General features: G+C 47.4%; 1 protein-coding gene across 4 annotated transcripts in view; it reads right to left on the bottom strand.

The window, feature by feature from the left end:
• ADIPOR2 (adiponectin receptor 2) overlaps positions 1-11,287 on the bottom strand; it is a 41,724-nt gene extending 30,437 nt beyond the window's left edge. The window contains exons 1-2 of one of the 4 annotated variants that reach the window (XM_044281377.1): positions 11,173-11,245; positions 7,559-7,664 (exon numbers count right to left, since the gene is read on the bottom strand). In XM_044281377.1, coding sequence (XP_044137312.1) covers positions 7,559-7,568 — 10 coding nt within the window. In that variant the 5' untranslated portion in view covers positions 7,569-7,664; positions 11,173-11,245. Of the gene's footprint in view, positions 1-7,558; positions 7,665-11,096 lie in introns of all 4 variants that reach the window. The other 3 variants (XM_044281376.1, XM_044281378.1, XM_044281375.1) reach the window with 3 other exon arrangements.
• Positions 11,288-20,014: the final 8,727 nt, after the last annotated feature.

The following is a 20,014-nucleotide window of genomic DNA, read 5'->3' on the forward strand; positions in this document are numbered from 1 at the left end:
ACATTCTCCACCAGACCCCCACTAAAGGGGCACAGGAGACAGGAGTTGAAATTCAACTTTGAAGAGAAAAAAAAAAAAAAAAGCACACAACCACACACCAAAACACAATCTCTGTGCCGCTTGTAAACTCTTCAGCTCCATACAGAAGTCTGTAGAGGATTCAGTGACTGCACACAGCTGTGCCAGGGCTGGTACCAGGCTGTTGGTCTGAGCCCTAACCTCAAGGCGATTCTGATGAGCTGGCAAGAAAATACAGAGCGAGACGGTGTGTATTGCCAGGTAAAGGGGGGCGCGCGCTTCTCAATCAACAGCTTAATATGCAAATTAGGGGCTCAGCATTAACCAGGAAAGACGCTGAGGGCTGGATTAGCCAACTGGCACAGCAGGGCAGGGCCCAAGAAATAATTGAGGAGGAAACGGGCACTTACTGCTTAACTAACCGCCCCCCACCCTCAAGATCATGTATAATGCACAATATGGCATTCAATAGGCATTACGTATAGAAGTTGGTCCATCACGCTAGTTGCATGTGCATAAAAAGAAAAAGTACAGCATGTAGCTACTATAGCGACAGTGTGGTCCAAGACTCAGATGATCGGCTCCTCCATAGACTGAGCTCCGTATCCAGTGTGCAGTCAGCACGCCGAGGACAACAACGTCCAGGGTGCAGCCCATCAGGTCATGTTAGATAATTAGGTGGCCCCCCAATTCCCCGTGCAGATGAAGTCCCTGGTTGACCGCTCCCTGGAGATCAGTTTGTTGTAGATGATTTATTATCAGGGGAGGCAGCAACATCCGAGGAAATGCTTACCTGCTGGCAAGGGAGACGCTGCCCTGCCAGCCAGAGATGGAAACGAGCAGAATCACACGCAACCTGTCACCGTAAAATATCCACATAACTATTCTGCGCTGCCAGCAATCTGCTCATTGCACTATCCCAGCCGGAGCTCTGGGCCACATACACTTATGAGCAGGGCTGGATGCAGAGGCATACAGGGTGGGCAAAATATGTGAGAAGGCGGCAGAGCGGCCGGGGCACTTACAGCGCAAACGCCGCCCCTGGGCACTTAAGAGCCCTCATTAACATGAATAAAACAGCGTTTTTTGGCCCTGGTGAACAACAAAACATGCTACAGCGCTATGTAATTCTGGTGACAGACTCCCTTTGGCTACTTTCACACTGCCGTTTTGGCTTTCCGTTTGCGAGATCCGTTCAGGGCTCTCACAAGCGGTCCAAAACAGATCAGTTTAGCCCCAATGCATTCTGAATGATTAAGGATCCGCTCAGAATGCATCAGTTTGCCTCCGTTCCGTCTCCATTCCGCTTTGGAGGCAGACACCAAAACACTGCTTGCAGCGTTTTGGTGCCCGCTTGACGAAACCGAGCCAAACGTCCGTCCTGACACACAATGTAAGTCAATGGGGACGGATCCGTTTTCTATGACACAATAGAAAACGAATCTGTCCCCCACCGGCTTTCAATGGTGTTCAAGATGGATCCGTTTGGCTATGTTACAGATAATACAAACGGATCCGTTCATGACGATGCATGCGGTTGTAATATCTGCACCAAACGCGAGTGTAAGAAGTAGCCAGAAGATTTGGGTCATTCACCCTAGAGCAGCACTGGATAAGGAGCCCGTGACCCAGCGCACAGTGGGCAGCAGCTGAAGTCTATGACTATGGGGCAACTGTTGTGGAGTAATATCCTGCGTCTGGGAAACGCAAGACTAATGCCTGGAAACATCCATCCAGGCTGAGGTCACTACAGATGATCGGGGGAAACGTCAGAGCAAAAAAACCAAAATAAAGTACAGAGGCGGCGGTGGAAGAGATGGTCATTATGCTATATGGAAAAGCAGCAACTGTTCTTTAGTCCTCCCCCACCCCAGCGGAGTCACTAAACTGCCCACTGTAGATAACCCCCTTATAAAAAAAAAAAGAAAAAAAAAAAAAAAGAAGAAGAGGGAATCTTGGGGTAAAAGAAGGAGATGACATTAAGCATGGCTCTCCGCTCTGGAGGACTGCTGGCGCATGGTCAGCACTCCCACAGTGCCCTATGCTGCCCACAGTTACCAGAGGGCAAGTTGCATTGCGACCATGATTTACTATTAGCTGTCAGAAATATTACATCTGCACCAGCAAGGCGTAGCTACTTGCTACTATACCTCTAAACGCAGCTTTGGCTGTGACTGGAGTAGAGGACATGATCCACAAAATAAAATAAAAGAAACAGTAAGTACAAGGTGAAGCAAGCCAACATTTAAATTAAAATTAACCAGATGAAAGCTCTAATGACTCTTGATTTCCCTCCGAGAGACGACTCTGGTAAACCTTCAATCTGCAGCGACAGAACACAAATCCCTTATTAAATATCAGCTGAACGGGAAAACAAAACCCCGCACGTTTCATCCGGTTTTATGGCCGGTCCCCTGTGATACTAATCAAGCGTATTGTCATCGGGAGGAACCTGCTGACAGTCAGAAACCAGGCAGCATATCGGTGGCCACCGCTCAGTCAGACTCGGCTGAGCCAGGAAATGTTTACACTGCAACCATCCAATCGCCCCAGGCGCGGCTTAACGACCCCGCTGCGCAAGACGAAAATGAAGAAAATAAACCATTATTGTGGAATACGTTACTGTAACTCATCTCCAAGAGCTGAGGGTACAGGCCAATGGACCAGGGACATGGGCACAACCCCATAAGTGAAGCTTAGGTCACCTACTTTTTACCTAGGCTCCATCAGGTCAAAGCTACAAGACTCCAGCTTACCTGCACTGTCTGTTGGAGTAAGCGGTAGGCCAATACCCACCTGCTATCTCATCAGAAATGCTTTACACTGCAGTTCTGCTCCATGAGGGCACAGCCATGACAAGGGACTCCAACTTAGCTGCATTGTTTAGTGGAGGCTACGATAGTCCAATATACACTGCTGTCTCCCCCATGCTTTACACTACAGCTCTGCTGCATACATGCACACATAATAAACTACAAACAACTAAGTAGATTTCACCATCACCACATACCCTCTTCTCCGTCCCAATAGTTAGGGATATGATGACCCCCCCACCCCCCTAAAAGGAGACAGACACACCCCAGCTCCTTCGGAACCTCTTGAAGCTATTTTTCTTGTATACAGCCAGGTAGCTCCTTGGTGACCTGTGAGCTTTACCCCACGGGTGCAGCCCCATCCCAAAATGCTGTCACGGTAAAATCTACTGAAACTGCAGAACAGGAAAAGCTGCCCGGGTGACTTCTGAGAAATTTATTAATGAGGGTTACTCCTCTGCCAGCTAGGACTACACAGGGTGAGCCACCCCAAGACTGCACAGTCACATCATAAGAAACCCACAGAATCCAAACCTGCAGGATCAGGTGACAGATTGCAAGTTACAGGTGACATTTATAGCACAGACTTCAATGTAAGGCCTCAGATTTCATTTTTTTAACGGATGTGAGCTATTTGCATTTTCCACAGACAGGACAAGTTAATGTGCTGGTTCACAAAAAAAAATGTGCTGGGGGAAATAAAAAAAAAAAAAAACACACACACTCATACCACGGATGGCATCAGGCTTCAGTGGGCGTGTTTGTTCCACATCAGCTGAGCAGCGTCCGTGGAATTCAGATGGCACACTGGTTCTTCACGGATGAAACACGGACAGATTTTCCACGGCAATCAAACAGACACGGAAACGTGACTGAGGCCCAATTCTCGAACTTGTGACAATTTATTTTATACTGTCCAACGGGCGTTGTAAATCCGTACATGACTCACACCCTAAAAAAGTGACTCAACTTCAGAGTGACAGCAAGAAGCGTTCAGCCTTACAGGAGTGTCCCAGTATAGGGCGGAGGTATCCGATCGGTGGGGCCAGCAGTGCCACTGAGATAACAGAGCAGCATTCTTGTAACTGGCAGAGGTGCCACCCATAACATACCTACCCTGTGAATAGGGGGAACGTTTATTTCTTGGGACACACGCTTTTTAGGCGCCATTCACATGGTGGATTCTTCAAAAGCAAAATCAGCTGCAAGAAAGCCCTCTGGGTTCTACTGCGGTTTTTCTAATGTAAATGCCGCGGACCCGGTCGTAGTTTAGCCCCCACCAAATGGATCTTAACCGTATCCGGACACCGTACCAAGAAAGGCAGCCATCAGCAGCTTTTTGTACCAAATTCAGACGGTAAAAAACTCAGCGTGAAAAGGGTCTTAACAGGATATTCCAGTTTTTTTTTTGTTTTCCTACCCCAGTCATTGGTACTGTCTGTGCCGACAGGGGGTCACATGACCCAGCAGTGACATGCCGCTAGGGGACATCAGCACTGAGGCCAGTCATTGGCTTCTGTGGCACACGTGACCCCATCCATTTGAAAGTTTACAAGAGTAACGACCGCTGTAGAGAGCTGGACGGGGAGTGGTAGGGAGCAGGCGAGTATGGATATTCCCACAAGAACCACCGACTGGGGTGGAAATGTAAAAATTTTAAGAGTTAAAAAAAACTGCATAAGCTGGAGGCATGATGGAGTCTTGTGTTGTGAAATCCCATCCTGACCTAGACCTGCTCCAAGAGTTGATGGGTTTGTTTCAATGTATCAGTGAAGGATCATCAGCCTGCAGTCAGGCCAGGAGAAAGACTTCGGCCTCTTGTATGGCTTTTAAAGTATTTTGCGGTCCGCAAAAAAAAATAGGGATGGCGTCCGTGTGCATTCCATTTTTTGTGGAATGGAACAGCTGACCCCTGATAGAACAGTCCTATCCTTGTCAGTTATGCGTATTCACTGACACACTGCAATAAAGCCCCAGCACTGGGAGCAGAACTAGGCCAGGGCAGGTTTTCATTTGCTCCGAGCAAGCAGAGATCTTGAATATGGTGAGGAAAAGAAACATCTATGAGAAAGTTGCAGTACTTGTCATTATACAATGAAACCCTTTCACCCGAGAGAATTAGTCATTTCTAGGAGAGGTTCCGGATGAATCCAAATCGATTAAAAATAATCCAGAAAAGGAAAAAATAAAAAATAAAAAAACGAGGATAAAACCAGAAATACCAAATCCAGGACTCCAGAAGATCATGGACAATGGACTGCTCTCATCGTATGACCCATCCTGAGGGGCTAAGGACATATTACACACACACACACACTGCCATTAGGCAAGACACGGACCCTGATATATTCTTCTACTCCATTCACAACCAGGGCTGCATACAGAATTCCGTACTGGAAGACAAATCCCATGTCCACAGGGCGTCGTCACCCCGTCAGTACCTGTTGTATGCTCTACATCTACCACAATGTACGGCAGCAGACCATGCCACCCTGGCATACCCAGAAGGCAACCACCGGGACACAGCACCAGGTACACGAGTTGCTATATACAGGGATAAGCACGGGGCAGGTCATCTGAGCCGCAGCTGCTGTACCCCCATCCTAAAATAAAAGCACATACTGGACAGAGAGCCAACCTATGCTGCTCCAGGAATATAAACCACCACAGGCAGAAACAGAGCCTCGGAGATAGGTAACGATGTACTACATCAACCAGCACCTCAGACGCTACAGAATTCATGGGGGCAATCAAACCCATTACCAAAACTACTGGGGGATGTTACAAAATGTGAGGCAAGATGGTGCGACGAGTATGTTGTATATATGTGCGACGCCCCCCCAATATTATCTTGGCTTGTGAAGGGGGTCTCAATATCCCCCTTTAGCATAGGCTCTGGAGCTTTTGATTGACCTTTGGGACCTCTATAGACAAAAAGATGTCAATTTCACAGACACAAAAGTCATACCAGCCCCCGATCAGCAATTTGGGTCGCCATTCAGCAAATGCATGCAATAGCGGCTGTCATTTACTAAAGGCGCGTGTCCCTTTAAATTGTACAGTTCTGGCCCCATCGTGTGCAGCACAGGGCCTGGTGACATGTGGGACTTGCCAGATGAGATCCACTAACCGCTGACCACATTACAGCCCCTGGATAACTCATGGGAAACCCTGCGGCTCCCTCTGAGGTTACATCACCAGCCATAGCTGCTTTACAAACTTTAATTGGCTTGTACATAATGCAAGCCTTTAAATCCGCACAGATATTAATGTCAAGGTCTCACCAAGAAGAGCTGGAGCTAAAAGAGGCAGAGCGCCGCGCTATACCAGGGGTCTGAGGGCCACACTCTAGGATTTAAAGGGGCCACAACACTGAAGTTCAATACAAATGTCTGCGATGCTTTTGACCCCGATCCTGATGTCTGAGCGGGGCTGACTACATGGGACAATAGATTACCACATGAAAGGTGCTGGGACCCAAAGTGTCAGATGAGGGAAACTGTAGTAAAAGTAACTCTGGTAAATGCTGATGGTTTCTATCCTTATGTGCTACTAGCAAGGAATATAGATTTAAGGATTAGGCCTCATGCGGATCCACAAAATACGGATACCGTCTGTGTTGCATCCAGATTTTTTGTGGACCCATTGACTTCAATGGGTCTATGGTCTGCATTTTGTGACCAAGTATAGAACATGTGCTATCCTTTTGCGGAATGGACATATGGATGCAGAAAACACACCGATGATCCGCATGCTTTTAAGCATCTGTATGTCCGTTCCGCAAAGAGAGAGAATATGTGAGAGAAAGTGGATGACACGCAGACCGCGTCCATATTTTGCGGATCTATAACTTACAGAACGCAAAACGGATACGGTCGTGTGCAGGAGCCCTTACCTGTGAAATCTTGTGCTCCCTGTTATTAGCCAATTCATACTGGAGAGAGCCAGGCCATACGATAGAGCAGGGAAGCGCCACCTGCAGCCCTCCAGCTGTTGCCAAACTACAACTCCCAGCACGACCTAATAGCTGTAGGCTGTGCAGGCATGCTAGGAATTGTAGTTTTGCAACAGCTGGAGGGCCGCAGTTGGGGCATCCAATCTACTGCTCCCTGTGATCAGCCATTTCACACTACAGAAAGGCTGACTGAAGCATAGGCGAACATGGTCTATTGCCCATGTCAGGCAATTCTAGAAACCTCCCTGACCCCCATGATTACTACTTTATGTTGCATATCTCCAGTGCTGATGTGTCACTGGTATCAGCCGCCCCTCTTATTTTAAAGATCCAGATTGTAGGGTTGCCCTGACATCCGCAGGAAGAAGGAGACCATATAGTGTAGGGCACAGGAGGTGCAGAGGTTAAAGTAAATCATGGTATAACCCAGAAAATAACCAATCTGGAGCTCCTTTGACAGTTTTGCATTCCTCTGTTACTCCTCCTAGAAATTTAGGATTACACTGACAACATGTTGTTACTAGTGTGGGTGTGTCCTTACAGATTCTGACCCTGCCCAATTACAGCTTATAGTACCACATTATGTAGGGACACACCCCATTGACAGGGGGAATGGTAACTCCCAGATGTCAATTTATTCATACATTTCTAGGAGGAATAAACAGATCTATACAGTTAAAAGAAAAGATTTGGATGTGCAAGTCAAATGTGTATTAAAGCGAACATACCAGGAGAGCTGACTGGTCCTCCAGAGAGGTCCCCCTCTACTTACCTCCTGACATGTCACAGCTGCTCAGTAGGGTGACCACCTTATACTGCAAGTCAGGTATTTCCAAATTGGTGCCAGAAAATTCTGTGCCAATTTACTATGGGTACCACTGAAACCAAACAGAAGAGACACTTCAGATGCCAAATCTCCCCTCATAGTGAAGGTGCTGCGGCCTAGACGTAGCTGCACCCTCTCAGAGGCCGACTTCAGACGTCTTTCCCATTCAGAACAAGATATAGACGGCGAAAAAGTACATCGGGTAAGACACTTCCACAACTTCTCCCAGGAAGCAATCACAGGGCATGCTGCCAACTTGATATGCTCCTTGGCATCAGTCATTTCCTACATTCCACCCCAGTTGGCACTTATTGCCGTTATTAGAGTATCTGTAGGTGGCATCTATAAAATGCCCTCAAGAGGTGCCCGGTGCCAGGAGGACTGTCATGGAAAAGGTAGGAGCCAAAGCCAAGAACCCCAAAGGAGCAATAGATCACAGAAGATACACACAGAGCAACCTATGGCCACTGGGAGCTTATATACATGGGCATTAAAGGGTGTCAGGTGCTGCGCTCGTGTCCACATGAGGTCAGCTAAACCCACTACATTGAATGGAGCCATTGAGCCGCAGGGCCCCTTGAGAAAGAAAGTATGAAAGTAAATATAGACCCGCTTACTTCAGGAGAAGCCCCCGGCACAGGGGGCCTCACAGTGAACACATCCTGGTCAGAAGTGACCATTATATAGATAATGTACAGAAGTAACCAGCAGGGTCCACAAGGCGGACAGGACAGCCAGGTGGGCACAACACGGGCAGAGGTGCATGGTAGGACAACAGCAATTATGTATTAGGAGAAGTGCCGGGCAGTATACAGGGTGACAGGAGAAGTAGAGCCGGGCAGTATACAGGGTGACAGGAGAAGTAGAGCCGGGCAGTATACAGGGTGACAGGAGAAGTAGAGCCGGGCAGTATACAGGGTGACAGGAGAAGTAGAGCCGGGCAGTATACAGGGTGACAGGAGAAGTAGAGCCGGGCAGTATACAGGGTGACAGGAGAAGTAGAGCCGGGCAGTATACAGGGTGACAGGAGAAGTAGAGCCGGGCAGTATACAGGGTGACAGGAGAAGTAGAGCCGGGCAGTATACAGGGTGACAGGAGAAGTAGAGCCGGGCAGTATACAGGGTGACAGGAGAAGTAGTGCCGGGCAGTATACAGGGTGACAGGAGAAGTAGTGCCGGGCAGTATACAGGGTGACAGGAGAAGTAGTGCCGGGCAGTATACAGGGTGACAGGAGAAGTAGTGCCGGGCAGTATACAGGGTGACAGGAGAAGTAGTGCCGTGCAGTATACAGGGTGACAGGAGAAGTAGTGCCGTGCAGTATACAGGGTGACAGGAGAAGTAGAGCCGTGCAGTATACAGGGTGACAGGAGAAGTAGTGCCGGGCAGTATACAGGGTGACAGGAGAAGTAGTGCCGGGCAGTATACAGGGTGACAGGAGAAGTAGTGCCGGGCAGTATACAGGGTGACAGGAGAAGTAGTGCCGGGCAGTATACAGGGTGACAGGAGAAGTAGAGCCGGGCAGTATACAGGGTGACAGGAGAAGTAGAGCCGTGCAGTATACAGGGTGACAGGAGAAGTAGAGCCGTGCAGTATACAGGGTGACAGGAGAAGTAGAGCCGTGCAGTATACAGGGTGACAGGAGAAGTAGAGCCGTGCAGTATACAGGGTGACAGGAGAAGTAGAGCCGTGCAGTATACAGGGTGACAGGAGAAGTAGAGCCGTGCAGTATACAGGGTGACAGGAGAAGTAGAGCCGTGCAGTATACAGGGTGACAGGAGAAGTAGAGCCGTGCAGTATACAGGGTGACAGGAGAAGTAGAGCCGTGCAGTATACAGGGTGACAGGAGAAGTAGAGCCGTGCAGTATACAGGGTGACAGGAGAAGTAGAGCCGGGCAGTATACAGGGTGACAGGAGAAGTAGAGCCGGGCAGTATACAGGGTGACAGGAGAAGTAGAGCCGTGCAGTATACAGGGTGACAGGAGAAGTAGAGCCGTGCAGTATACAGGGTGACAGGAGAAGTAGAGCCGGGCAGTATACAGGGTGACAGGAGAAGTAGAGCCGGGCAGTATACAGGGTGACAGGAGAAGTAGAGCCGTGCAGTATACAGGGTGACAGGAGAAGTAGAGCCGTGCAGTATACAGGGTGACAGGAGAAGTAGAGCCGTGCAGTATACAGGGTGACAGGAGAAGCAGTGCCGGGCAGTATACAGGGTGACAGGAGAAGCAGTGCCGGGCAGTATACAGGGTGACAGGAGAAGCAGTGCCGGGCAGTATACAGGGTGACAGGAGAAGCAGTGCCGGGCAGTATACAGGGTGACAGGAGAAGCAGTGCCGGGCAGTATACAGGGTGACAGGAGAAGCAGTGCCGGGCAGTATACAGGGTGACAGGAGAAGCAGTGCCGGGCAGTATACAGGGTGACAGGAGAAGCAGTGCCGGGCAGTATACAGGGTGACAGGAGAAGTAGTGCCGGGCAGTATACAGGGTGACAGGAGAAGTAGTGCCGGGCAGTATACAGGGTGACAGGAGAAGTAGTGCCGGGCAGTATACAGGGTGACAGGAGAAGTAGTGCCGGGCAGTATACAGGGTGACAGGAGAAGAAGTGCCAGGCAGTATACAGGGTGATAAGTGTACATATATAGGGTGACAGGACAGAGTGCGGGGCAGTACATAAGTATATAGGGTGACAGGTAAGAGGGTGCGGGGCAGTAGATAAGTATATAGGGTGACAGGTTAGAGGGTGTGGGGCAGTAGATGAATATATAGGGTGACAGGTTAGAGGGTGTGGGGCAGTAGATGAATATACAGGGTGACAGGTTAGAGGGTGTGGGGCAGTAGATGAATATACAGGGTGACAGGTTAGAGGGTGCGGGGCAGTAGACAGGCAGATAGGGTGACAGGTTAGAGGGTGCGGGGCAGTAGATAAGTATATAGGGTGACAGGTTAGAGGGTGCGGGGCAGTAGACAGGCGGATAGGGTGACAGGTTAGAGGGTGCAGGGCAGTAGATGAGTATACAGGGTGACAGGTTAGAGGGTGCGGGGCAGTAGACAGGCGGATAGGGTGACAGGTTAGAGGGTGCAGGGAAGTAGACAGGCGGATAGGGTGACAGGTTAGAGGGTGCAGGGAAGTAGACAGGCGGATAGGGTGACAAGATGCCACTATGCAGGTTGTGTGAGGTGTATGTATTAAACTGCACAGGCATACACAGCATTAGACCAGTATACTGGCTGAGAAGCGGTACTGGTGCGGTATACACCTTAGAGGGTACTCAGCCAGTATAGGGGTACACAGGGAACTACTGGGAAAACAGGAGGTGTACAGGGTGTCGCTGGCAGTACATGTGGGTGAAGGCTGAAGACTGGGGCAGGGCCATGTGATAGTGGGTGAGTAGAAGTGTACAGGGAGGCATTGTGGCAGTAGACAGGCGCACAGCTGACAGGCTGGCGGTCAGTAGGGTAGTACAGGGATATGTCGGTAGATAATTACACAAGGACGTCATCGGAAATAGCACCGCGTCACATCCTCCGCTCTCCCGGTATCCGCTCCACAGCGATCGCCTCACCTTCTCCCGCTTCCCGTCTCCAGCCGCTCCGCTCTTATGCTAGTCCGGCCGCCTCTTATTGTCGCCTCCCCAGGTTGCCTGGCAGCGTCATCATGACGCCCATCGCACGAGGGAGCACTGACCAATCACAATGGCATGCACCACAACGTCGGCGTTAGAAGCCCCGCCCTCGCCGCGCAGCACGCCGGGAGGTGTAGTCCTACTCAGCCCCGCCTCTTTATTTGTTTTGCACAAACCAAGGTCGTTACACACACGTGCTTCTCACCGGCCAATCGTAGACTTCCTCCTTAACGTCCGGGTCACATGACTTGTTTCTGTGACAACCAAGACGCTTGTACAGTGATGGGTTTATAGCGATCACCCAAGATTGCCAATGGGAACAGTACTCAACTGTCAGGAACTTATCTGACACTTAATAATGTTCATTTTACTATATGTCGTCAATATCAATGTATAAAGATTCCTATCTTCTAGACAGAGGAAGAGAACCTTCTCAGGCTAGTGGCATATTTTGGAGGTCTAATGACAAGGCAAATAGCCTATGCACTGAGCGCCCCCTAGTGGTGGCTTCAGGCAGCCAGTGGTATAAGATACTGTGAAGGTGCCATGTTTTGCTGTGGGGCCCTCCAAGATCTGTGTACGCCCTAGACCAGTGACGGCTAACCTCTGGCACTCCAGCTGTAGTACAACTACAACTCCCAAGATGCAGACTTGCTTGACTGTTCTCAGAACTCCATAGAAATGAGTATAGCATGGTGGGAGTCATAGTTTCACCACAGCTGGAGTGCCGGAGGTTAGCCATCACTGCCCTGGACCAAGAAAATATTTATCTGCAGACAGCTCTTTTGGGATGTTTGACCCTCATCGGTACACAGTAGGTCTCTGGCTAGCTGAGTCACATGCCTTGGACACAGCTTAGGGGAGTACTTTAGAAGGAGCCTCCTCCAGCAGGTGGCGCCAGCGAGACAGTTCTCAGGTAGATATACCTGTTTGCATATTTTCCCCATGGAGCATTGCTACTAGGTCTCCATACACAGCTGGTCTCCTTAAATAGAGCCAGTACCCCTTCTGAGCTACATGCAAGACACCTCACTCAGCCAACCAAAATCCTACTCCGTACTGATGAGAGCCAAACACCACGGAACAGCTTTCTGCGGATGGTTATTCAGTTTGGCTACCTTCCCTTATGATCCAAGGCCTGTTAAACCACTTCCAAAAGGCGACGCCAGCGAGATGGTTCTCATACCTCTTTGCATATTATTTTTCCCATGGAGCATTGACACTAAGGCCTCATGCACACAAGCATATTTTCTTTCCGTGTCCGTTCAGTTTTTTTGCGGACTGTATGCGGAACCATTCATTTCAATGGGTCCGCATTCCGTTTCCATATTTCTGTTCCACAAAAAAAAATAGAACATGTCCTATTATTGTAAATTTTGCATCTGGGAGGCACTCAAAATATCTAGGGTCATGTGTATTAACCACAATGTGTGTGATACTGTTAATAATTTATTATATTGCCAATTCAAACAACTCAGTGAGAGAAGGATAAAAAATGAAAAGATAATTAAAGTGAGTCTGTCACCAGATTTTGACCTTATAGACCGCTTACATAGCGCTCTAGCCTAGCAGTCTATGATTCTAATGGTACCTTTGATGTTTTCTTGTGAATTTCCCCCAAGGCAAAAACAGACTTTTACTCATATGTAAATTAGGGCTCGCAAGTGCCCAGGAGCGGCTTTCACCTCATTGGTGCCCAGGCTGTTCTGCCTCTTTTCGTCATATCTCCGCCCCAGCTACATCAACGTTCTAAATGGTCCAAGTTCGTTCACACTGTTTCATGAATGGGCATTCCAGTGATAAGTGAGAGATCAGCAACTGTATAAGTCAGAGAACTTCCCTTCAGCTTTGACAGTCTTCCTTTTTACTTATCAGTGACAGTGAGAACGTCACAATAAATCTGATGTTTTCCGGTAAGTTAGGGTAATATATTTATGGCTCACAAAAGCCTGCGGTATAATAATATATGACTGTAGCGCTATCCTGTGTGCGGTAAACACGGTTTAGGATGTCTACCGTATTAGCGATGTACCGCTATAGACACAAAACGCATGTTAGGCTGATTGCAGCACAGATTGTTGTGAATGGCAACGTTTCAATTACATTACCAGTCCGAATGTTCGCGGGAAGAAGTAGTCTTGACCAGCTGAGCTCTACCTGCCCGTGAAGTGGCGTCCCACGTGGGCGCCGCGGGAGCTACGGTGGGATGCTAGTTGCTCGAGTTGAAGGTGCTTTGTATTGAACGGCTCGTGTCTTAGGGCTCTTTCACACTTGCGTTCTTTTCTTCCGGCATAGAGTTCCGTCGTCGGGGCTCTATGCCGGAAGAATCCTGATCAGGATCATCCCCATGCATTCTGAATGGAGAGAAATCCGTTCAAGATGCTTTAGGGTCTATTCACACGTCTGTTGTTTCTTTCCTGATCTGTTCAGACATCGGACAGCACAATGTCTGATTTTTTTTCAGGACCCATTGAAAATGAATGGGTCCAGATCTGTTCCGCAAAAAACAACGGACGTGTGAATAGACCCTTAGGACGTCTTCAGTTCAGGGCCGGCAAGTTTTTTGGCCGGAGATAATACCGCAGCATGCTGCGCTTTTTGCTCCGGCCAAAAATCCTGAACACTTGCCGCAAGGCCGGATCCGGAATTAATGCCCATTGAAAGGCATTAATCCGGATCCGGCCTTAAGCTAAACGTCGTTTCGGCGCATTACCGGATCCGACGTTTAGCTTTTTCTGAATGGTTACCATGGCTGCCGGGACGCTAAAGTCCTGGCAGCCATGGTAAAGTGTAGTGGGGAGCAGGGGAGCAGTATACTTACCGTCCGTACGGCTCCCGGGGTGCTTCAGAGTGACGTCAGTGCGCCCCACGTGCATGGATGACGTGGTCGCATGGATCACGTCATCCATGCACATGGGGCGCTATGACGTCATTCTGGAGCGCCCCAGGAGCCACACGGACGGTAAGTATACTGCTCCCCCGCTCCCCACTACTACTATGGCAACCAGGACCTTAATAGCGTCCTGGCTGCCTTAGTAACACTGAACGCATTTTGAAGACGGATCAGTCTTCAAATGCTTTCAGTTCACTTGCGGTGTTACGGATCCGGCGGGCACTTACGGCAAATGGAGTACATGCCAGATCCGGACAACGCAAGTGTGAAAGAGGCCTTAAATGAAACAGCGGATCTTGTAAACGATGTCCAGTCTTAATCCAAGGGCTGCTCGAGTGTACAAAAAATCTATATCTACACTCACCTAAAGAATTATTAGGAACACCTGTTCTATTTCTCATTAATGCGATTATCTAGTCAACCAATCACATGGCAGTTGCTTCAATGCATGTAGGGTTGTGGTCCTGGTCAAGACAATCTCCTGAACTCCAAACTGAATGTCAGAATGGGAAAGAAAGGTGATTTAAGGAATTTTGAGCGTAGCATGGTTGATGGTGCCAGACGAGCAGGTCTGAGTATTTCACAATCTGCTCAGTTACTGGGATTTTCACGCACAACCATTTCTAGGGTTTACAAAGAATGGTGTGAAAAGGGAAAAACATCCAGTATGCGGCAGTCCTGTGGGCGAAAATGCCTTGTTGATGCGAGAGGTCAGAGGAGAATGGGCCGACTGATTCAAGCTGATAGAAGAGCAACGTTGACTGAAATAAGCACTCGTTACAACCGAGGTATGCAGCAAAGCATTTGTGAAGCCACAACACGCACAACCTTGAGGCGGATGGGCTACAACAGCAGAAGACCCCACCGGGTACCACTCATCTCCACTACAAATAGAAAAAAGAGGTTACAATTTGCACTAGCTCACCAAAATTGGACTGTTGAAGACTGGAAAAATGTTGCCTGGTCTGATGAGTCTCGATTTCTGTTGAGACATTCAAATGGTAGAGACCGAATTTGGCGTAAACAGAATGGGAGACATGTATCCATCATGCCTTGTTACCACTGTGCAGGCTGGTGGTGGTGGTGTAATGGTGTGGGGGATGTTTTCTGGGCACACTTTAGGCCCCTTAGTGCCAATTGGCCATCGTTTAAATGCCACTGGCTACCTGAGCATTGTTTCTGACCATGTCCATCCCTTCATGACCACCATGTACCCATCCTCTGATGGCTACTTCCAGCAGGATAATGCACCATGTCACAAAGCTCGAATCATTTCAACTTGGTTTCTTGAACATGACAATGAGTTCACTGTACTAAAATGGCCCCCACAGTCACCAGATCTCAACCCAATAGAGCATCTTTGGGATGTGGTGGAACGGGAGCTTCGTTCCCTGGATGTGCATCCCTCAAATCTCCATCAACTGCAAGATGCTATCCTAACAATATTGGCCAACATTTCTAAAGAATGCTATCAGCACCTTGTTGAATCAATGCCACGTAGAATTAAGGCAGTTCTGAAGGCCAAAGGGGGTCCAACACCGTATTAGTATGGTGTTCCTAATAATTCTTTAGGTGAGTGTATATTACTGCAGAGACACCATACGCGTTTCGAGGCTCAATGCCTCTTCCTCAGTGGTCTGCAGTATATGACTTCTATAGGACTTATATAGGGGGGGGGTTACTTTTCAGGGGAGGAGTCTTCTCAAAAACAGAAATGACACTGAAAAGATGGAATGGATCCTCCGTGGCACATATATAAAATAAAATAACTTACATTTAAAATCATTCTCAAATGAAGGCTTAGGCTACATGCACACGAACGTTGTTTGTTTCCGTGTCTGTTCCATTTTTTTCTGCTAATAGAATGCGGATCCATTCATTTCAATGGGTCCGCAAAAAATGTGCTGTCTGCATCAGTATGTCTGTTCCGTAGCCCTGCAAAAAAAATAAAACGTGCCCTATTCTTGTCCGTTTTAGGCATTGTTACAATGGATCCGCAAAAGGATTTTTGTGCGGATCCTCAATTTGAGGACCGCAAAACACATACGGTCGTGTGCATGTAGCCTTAGGCCTCTTTCACATGACCGTATGGCTTTTTCAGTGTTTTGCTTCCGTTTCTGTTCCGTTTTTCCGCATGCCATATACAGTATACAGTAATTACATAGAAAAAATTGGGCAGGACATAACATTTTCAATAGGTTCTGCAAAAACGGAACAGATCTGGAAGACATACGGAGTACATTCCGTATGTGTTCCTTTTTTTTGCGGACCTATTGACTTGAATGATTTGCGGGCAATAATAAGACATGTTCTATCTTTCAACGGAAAAACGGAAATCCGGAAACGGAATGCATACGGAGTACATTCAGGTTTTTTTTGCAGAACCATTGAAATGAATGGGTCCGTATACGGACGGTATACGGAACGCAAAAAACATTTACAGGGGGGAAAAAAACGTTTGTGTGAAGGAGGCCTTATACTGTAAAAAACATCATATAAGAAATGTCAATTAAAAAGGTATCAATTAAGAGGGTGGGTTGAATAGGTGTTGAAAAAAAAGGTATTTAACCCCTTAAGGACACGGCCATATTTCACCTTAAGGACCAGGCCATTTTTTGCAAATCTGACCAGTGTCACTTTAAGTGCTCATAACTTTAAAACGCTTTGACTTACCCAGGCCATTCTGAGATTGTTTTTTCGTCACATATTGAACTTCATGACACTGCTAAAATTGGGTCAAAAAAGTTGATTTTTGTGCATAAAAAATACAATTTTTACCAAAATTTTTGAAAAATTAGCAAATTTCAAAGTTTCAGTTTCTCTACTTCTGTAATACATAGTAATACCCCCAAAAATTGTGATGACTTTACATTCCCCATATGTCTACTTCATGTTTGTAGCATTTTGGGAATGATATTTTGATTTTTGGGGGATGTTACAAGGCTTAGAAGTTTAGAAGCAAATTTTGACATTTTTCAGAAATCTTCAAAATCCCACTTTTTATGGACCAGTTCAGGTTTGAAGTCATATTGTGAGGCTTAGATAATAGAAACCTCCCAAAAATGACCCCATTCTAGAAACTACACCCCTCAAGGTATTCAAAACTGTTTTTTCAAACTTTATTAACCCTTTAGGTCTTCAACAAGAGTTAATGGCAGATTGAGAAACAATTTCGAAATTTCTATTTTTTGGAAAATTTTCCAATATAATCAATTTTTTCCAGGAGTAAAACAAGGGTTAACTGCCAAACAACACTCAAAATGGGTTGCCCTGATTCTGTAGTTTTCAGAAGGCAGATTTTGCAGGACTGGTTTTCTTTATACCATGTCCATTTTGAAGCCCCCTGTTGTACCCCTAGAATAGAAATTTCAAAAAAGTGACTCCATCTAAGAAAGTACACCCCTCAAGGTATTCAAAACTGGGTTTACAAACTTTGTTAACCCTTTAGGTGTTCCACAAGAGTTAATGGCAGATGGAGAAACAATTTCGAAATTTCTATTTTTTGGAAAATTTTCCAATATAATCAATTTTTTCCAGGAGTAAAACAAGGGTTAACTGCCAAACAAAACTCAATATGGGTTGCCCTGATTCTGTAGTTTGCAGAAACACCCCATATGTGGTCGTAAACTACTATTTGGCTAAACGGCAGGACATAGAAGAAGGGGAACGTCATATGGTTTTTGGAAGGCAGATTTTGCTGGACTGGTTTATTTACACCATGTACCCTTTCAAGCCCCCTGATGCACCCCTAGAGTAGAAACTCCATAAAAGTGACCCCATCTAGGAAACTACGGGATAAGGTGGTTGTTGTTTTGGGACAATTTTTGGGGTAAATTTGATTTTTGCTTGCTCTATATTACTCTTTTTTGAGGCAATGTAACAAAAAAATTAAATTCTAAAATTGTTTCTACATTCGCTATTTAGTTTTGTGGAACACCTAAAGGGTTAACATAGTTTGTAAAGTAACTTTTGAATACCTTGAGGGGTGTAGTCTCTTAGATGGGGTCACTTTTTTGGAGTTTCTAGTCTAGGCTACATCAGGGGGGGCTTTTAATGGGACATGGTGTCAAAAAAAAAACTGTCCATCAAAATCTGCCTTCCAGAAACCGTATGGAGTTCCCTTCGTTCTATGCCCTGCCGTGCGGCTATATAGCCATTTACGACCACATATGGGGTGTTTCTGCAAACTTCAGAATCGGGGCAATAAATATTTAGTTTTGTTTGGCTGTTAACCCTTGCTTTATTACCGGCAAAATGAATTTAAATTGAAATTTTGCCCAAAAATGGGTGTTTTGGCACCGTTTTTATTTTATATTTTTAACACCGTTCATCCAAGGCATTTGGTCAAAAGTTATTTTTATAGCGACGACTTTTACGCACGCGACGATGCCCAATATGTATGGCTCTCAGACTTTGGAGACACTAAGCAGGCATCCTAAAACTGTGGCCCTCCAGATGTTTTAAAACTACAATTCGCACCATGCCCTGCTGATGGCTGTAGGTTGTCTGGGCATGCTGGGAGTTATAGTTTTACAACATCTGGAGGGCCGCAGTTTGAGGATGCCTGCACTAAAACTAATATTTTTTGGGGAAAGAAAAATTGTTTCCGTGTCTCCAAAGTCTGAGATCCATAGTGTTTTATGTTCTCTAGTGGACTGTTGGGGATTATAAAAATTTAGTACTCCATGGAAGTGTGATACTCCCTGAAGCAATCGATAACGCAGAGGCCCGGATGATCGGGGCAAGTGTCGCACTGAGTGGTGGTGTCCTTCTGTATCCCCCTCTTGTGACACACTCTGCACTTTTTTTGGGTTCGTCCGTTCTTTCCTGTATGGGGGACCACACCTGGAAAGTGTTGGCCAGGGACGATCCGGGCGCCTCCAGTTCCCGAGGTACTCCGGCCTGCTCTTTCCCAGTCCGAAAAGATCAGGTCCTTGAGGACTACCTCATAGAACTGGAGGAATGTCCCTGTGCTGCCAGCGCTTCGGGATAGTACAAAAGAGTTGTACAAGGCAACCTGCACCAAGTAGACCGCAACTTTTTTGTACCATGCCCGGGTTTTGCGCGTGGCGTTATATGGCTTGAGGACTTGATCAGAGAGATCAACTCCTCCCATATACCGATTGTAGTCGACGATACAATCGGGCTTGAGGACCGTTGCCGCGGTACCTCGCACAGAGACTGGGGTGGTGCTGTTACCGTGGATTGTGGACAGCATAAGGACATCCCTCTTGTCCTTATACCTGACCAGCAACTGGTTTCCACTGGTAAGTGCACGGGTCTCACCCCTGGGGATAGGTACCTGGAGGGGGTAGGCAGGGAGGCCGCGTTGATTTTTCTACACGGTCCCACAAGCGAATGTGGATCTGGCGGCAAGGGACCTGAACAAGGGGATACTGGTATAAAAGTTATCCACGTACAAGTGGTAACCGTTATCCAGCAGTGGGTACATAAGGTCCCACACGAGTTTCCCGCTAACACCCAGAGTGGGGGGACATTCTGGGGGTTGAATACGGGAATCTCGCCCCTCGTACACACAAAATTTGTAAGTGTACCCTGAGGTACTCTCACAAATTTTGTATAGCTTCACGCCATACCTCGCCTGCTTTGTGGGAATATATTGGCGGAAACTGAGTCTCCCCTTGAACGCAACGAGAGACCTCCCTTCCAGGTATGTAGGCCTCCATGAATTTGGCCCCAAAGTGATCGATGACCGGCCATATCTTATACAGCCGGTCATAGGCAGGATCACCTCGGGGTGGACATGCTGCATTATCGGAATAATGCAGACATTTCCGGATGGCCTCAAACCGGGAGCGTGTCATGACCATACTGTACAGTGGGGTCTGGTATAGGACGCCCCCACTACAGTACAGCCTGACACTGGGT

The sequence above is a fragment of the Bufo gargarizans genome, chromosome 2, assembly GCF_014858855.1.
Source record: "Bufo gargarizans isolate SCDJY-AF-19 chromosome 2, ASM1485885v1, whole genome shotgun sequence".
Classification (NCBI taxonomy): domain Eukaryota; kingdom Metazoa; phylum Chordata; class Amphibia; order Anura; family Bufonidae; genus Bufo; species Bufo gargarizans.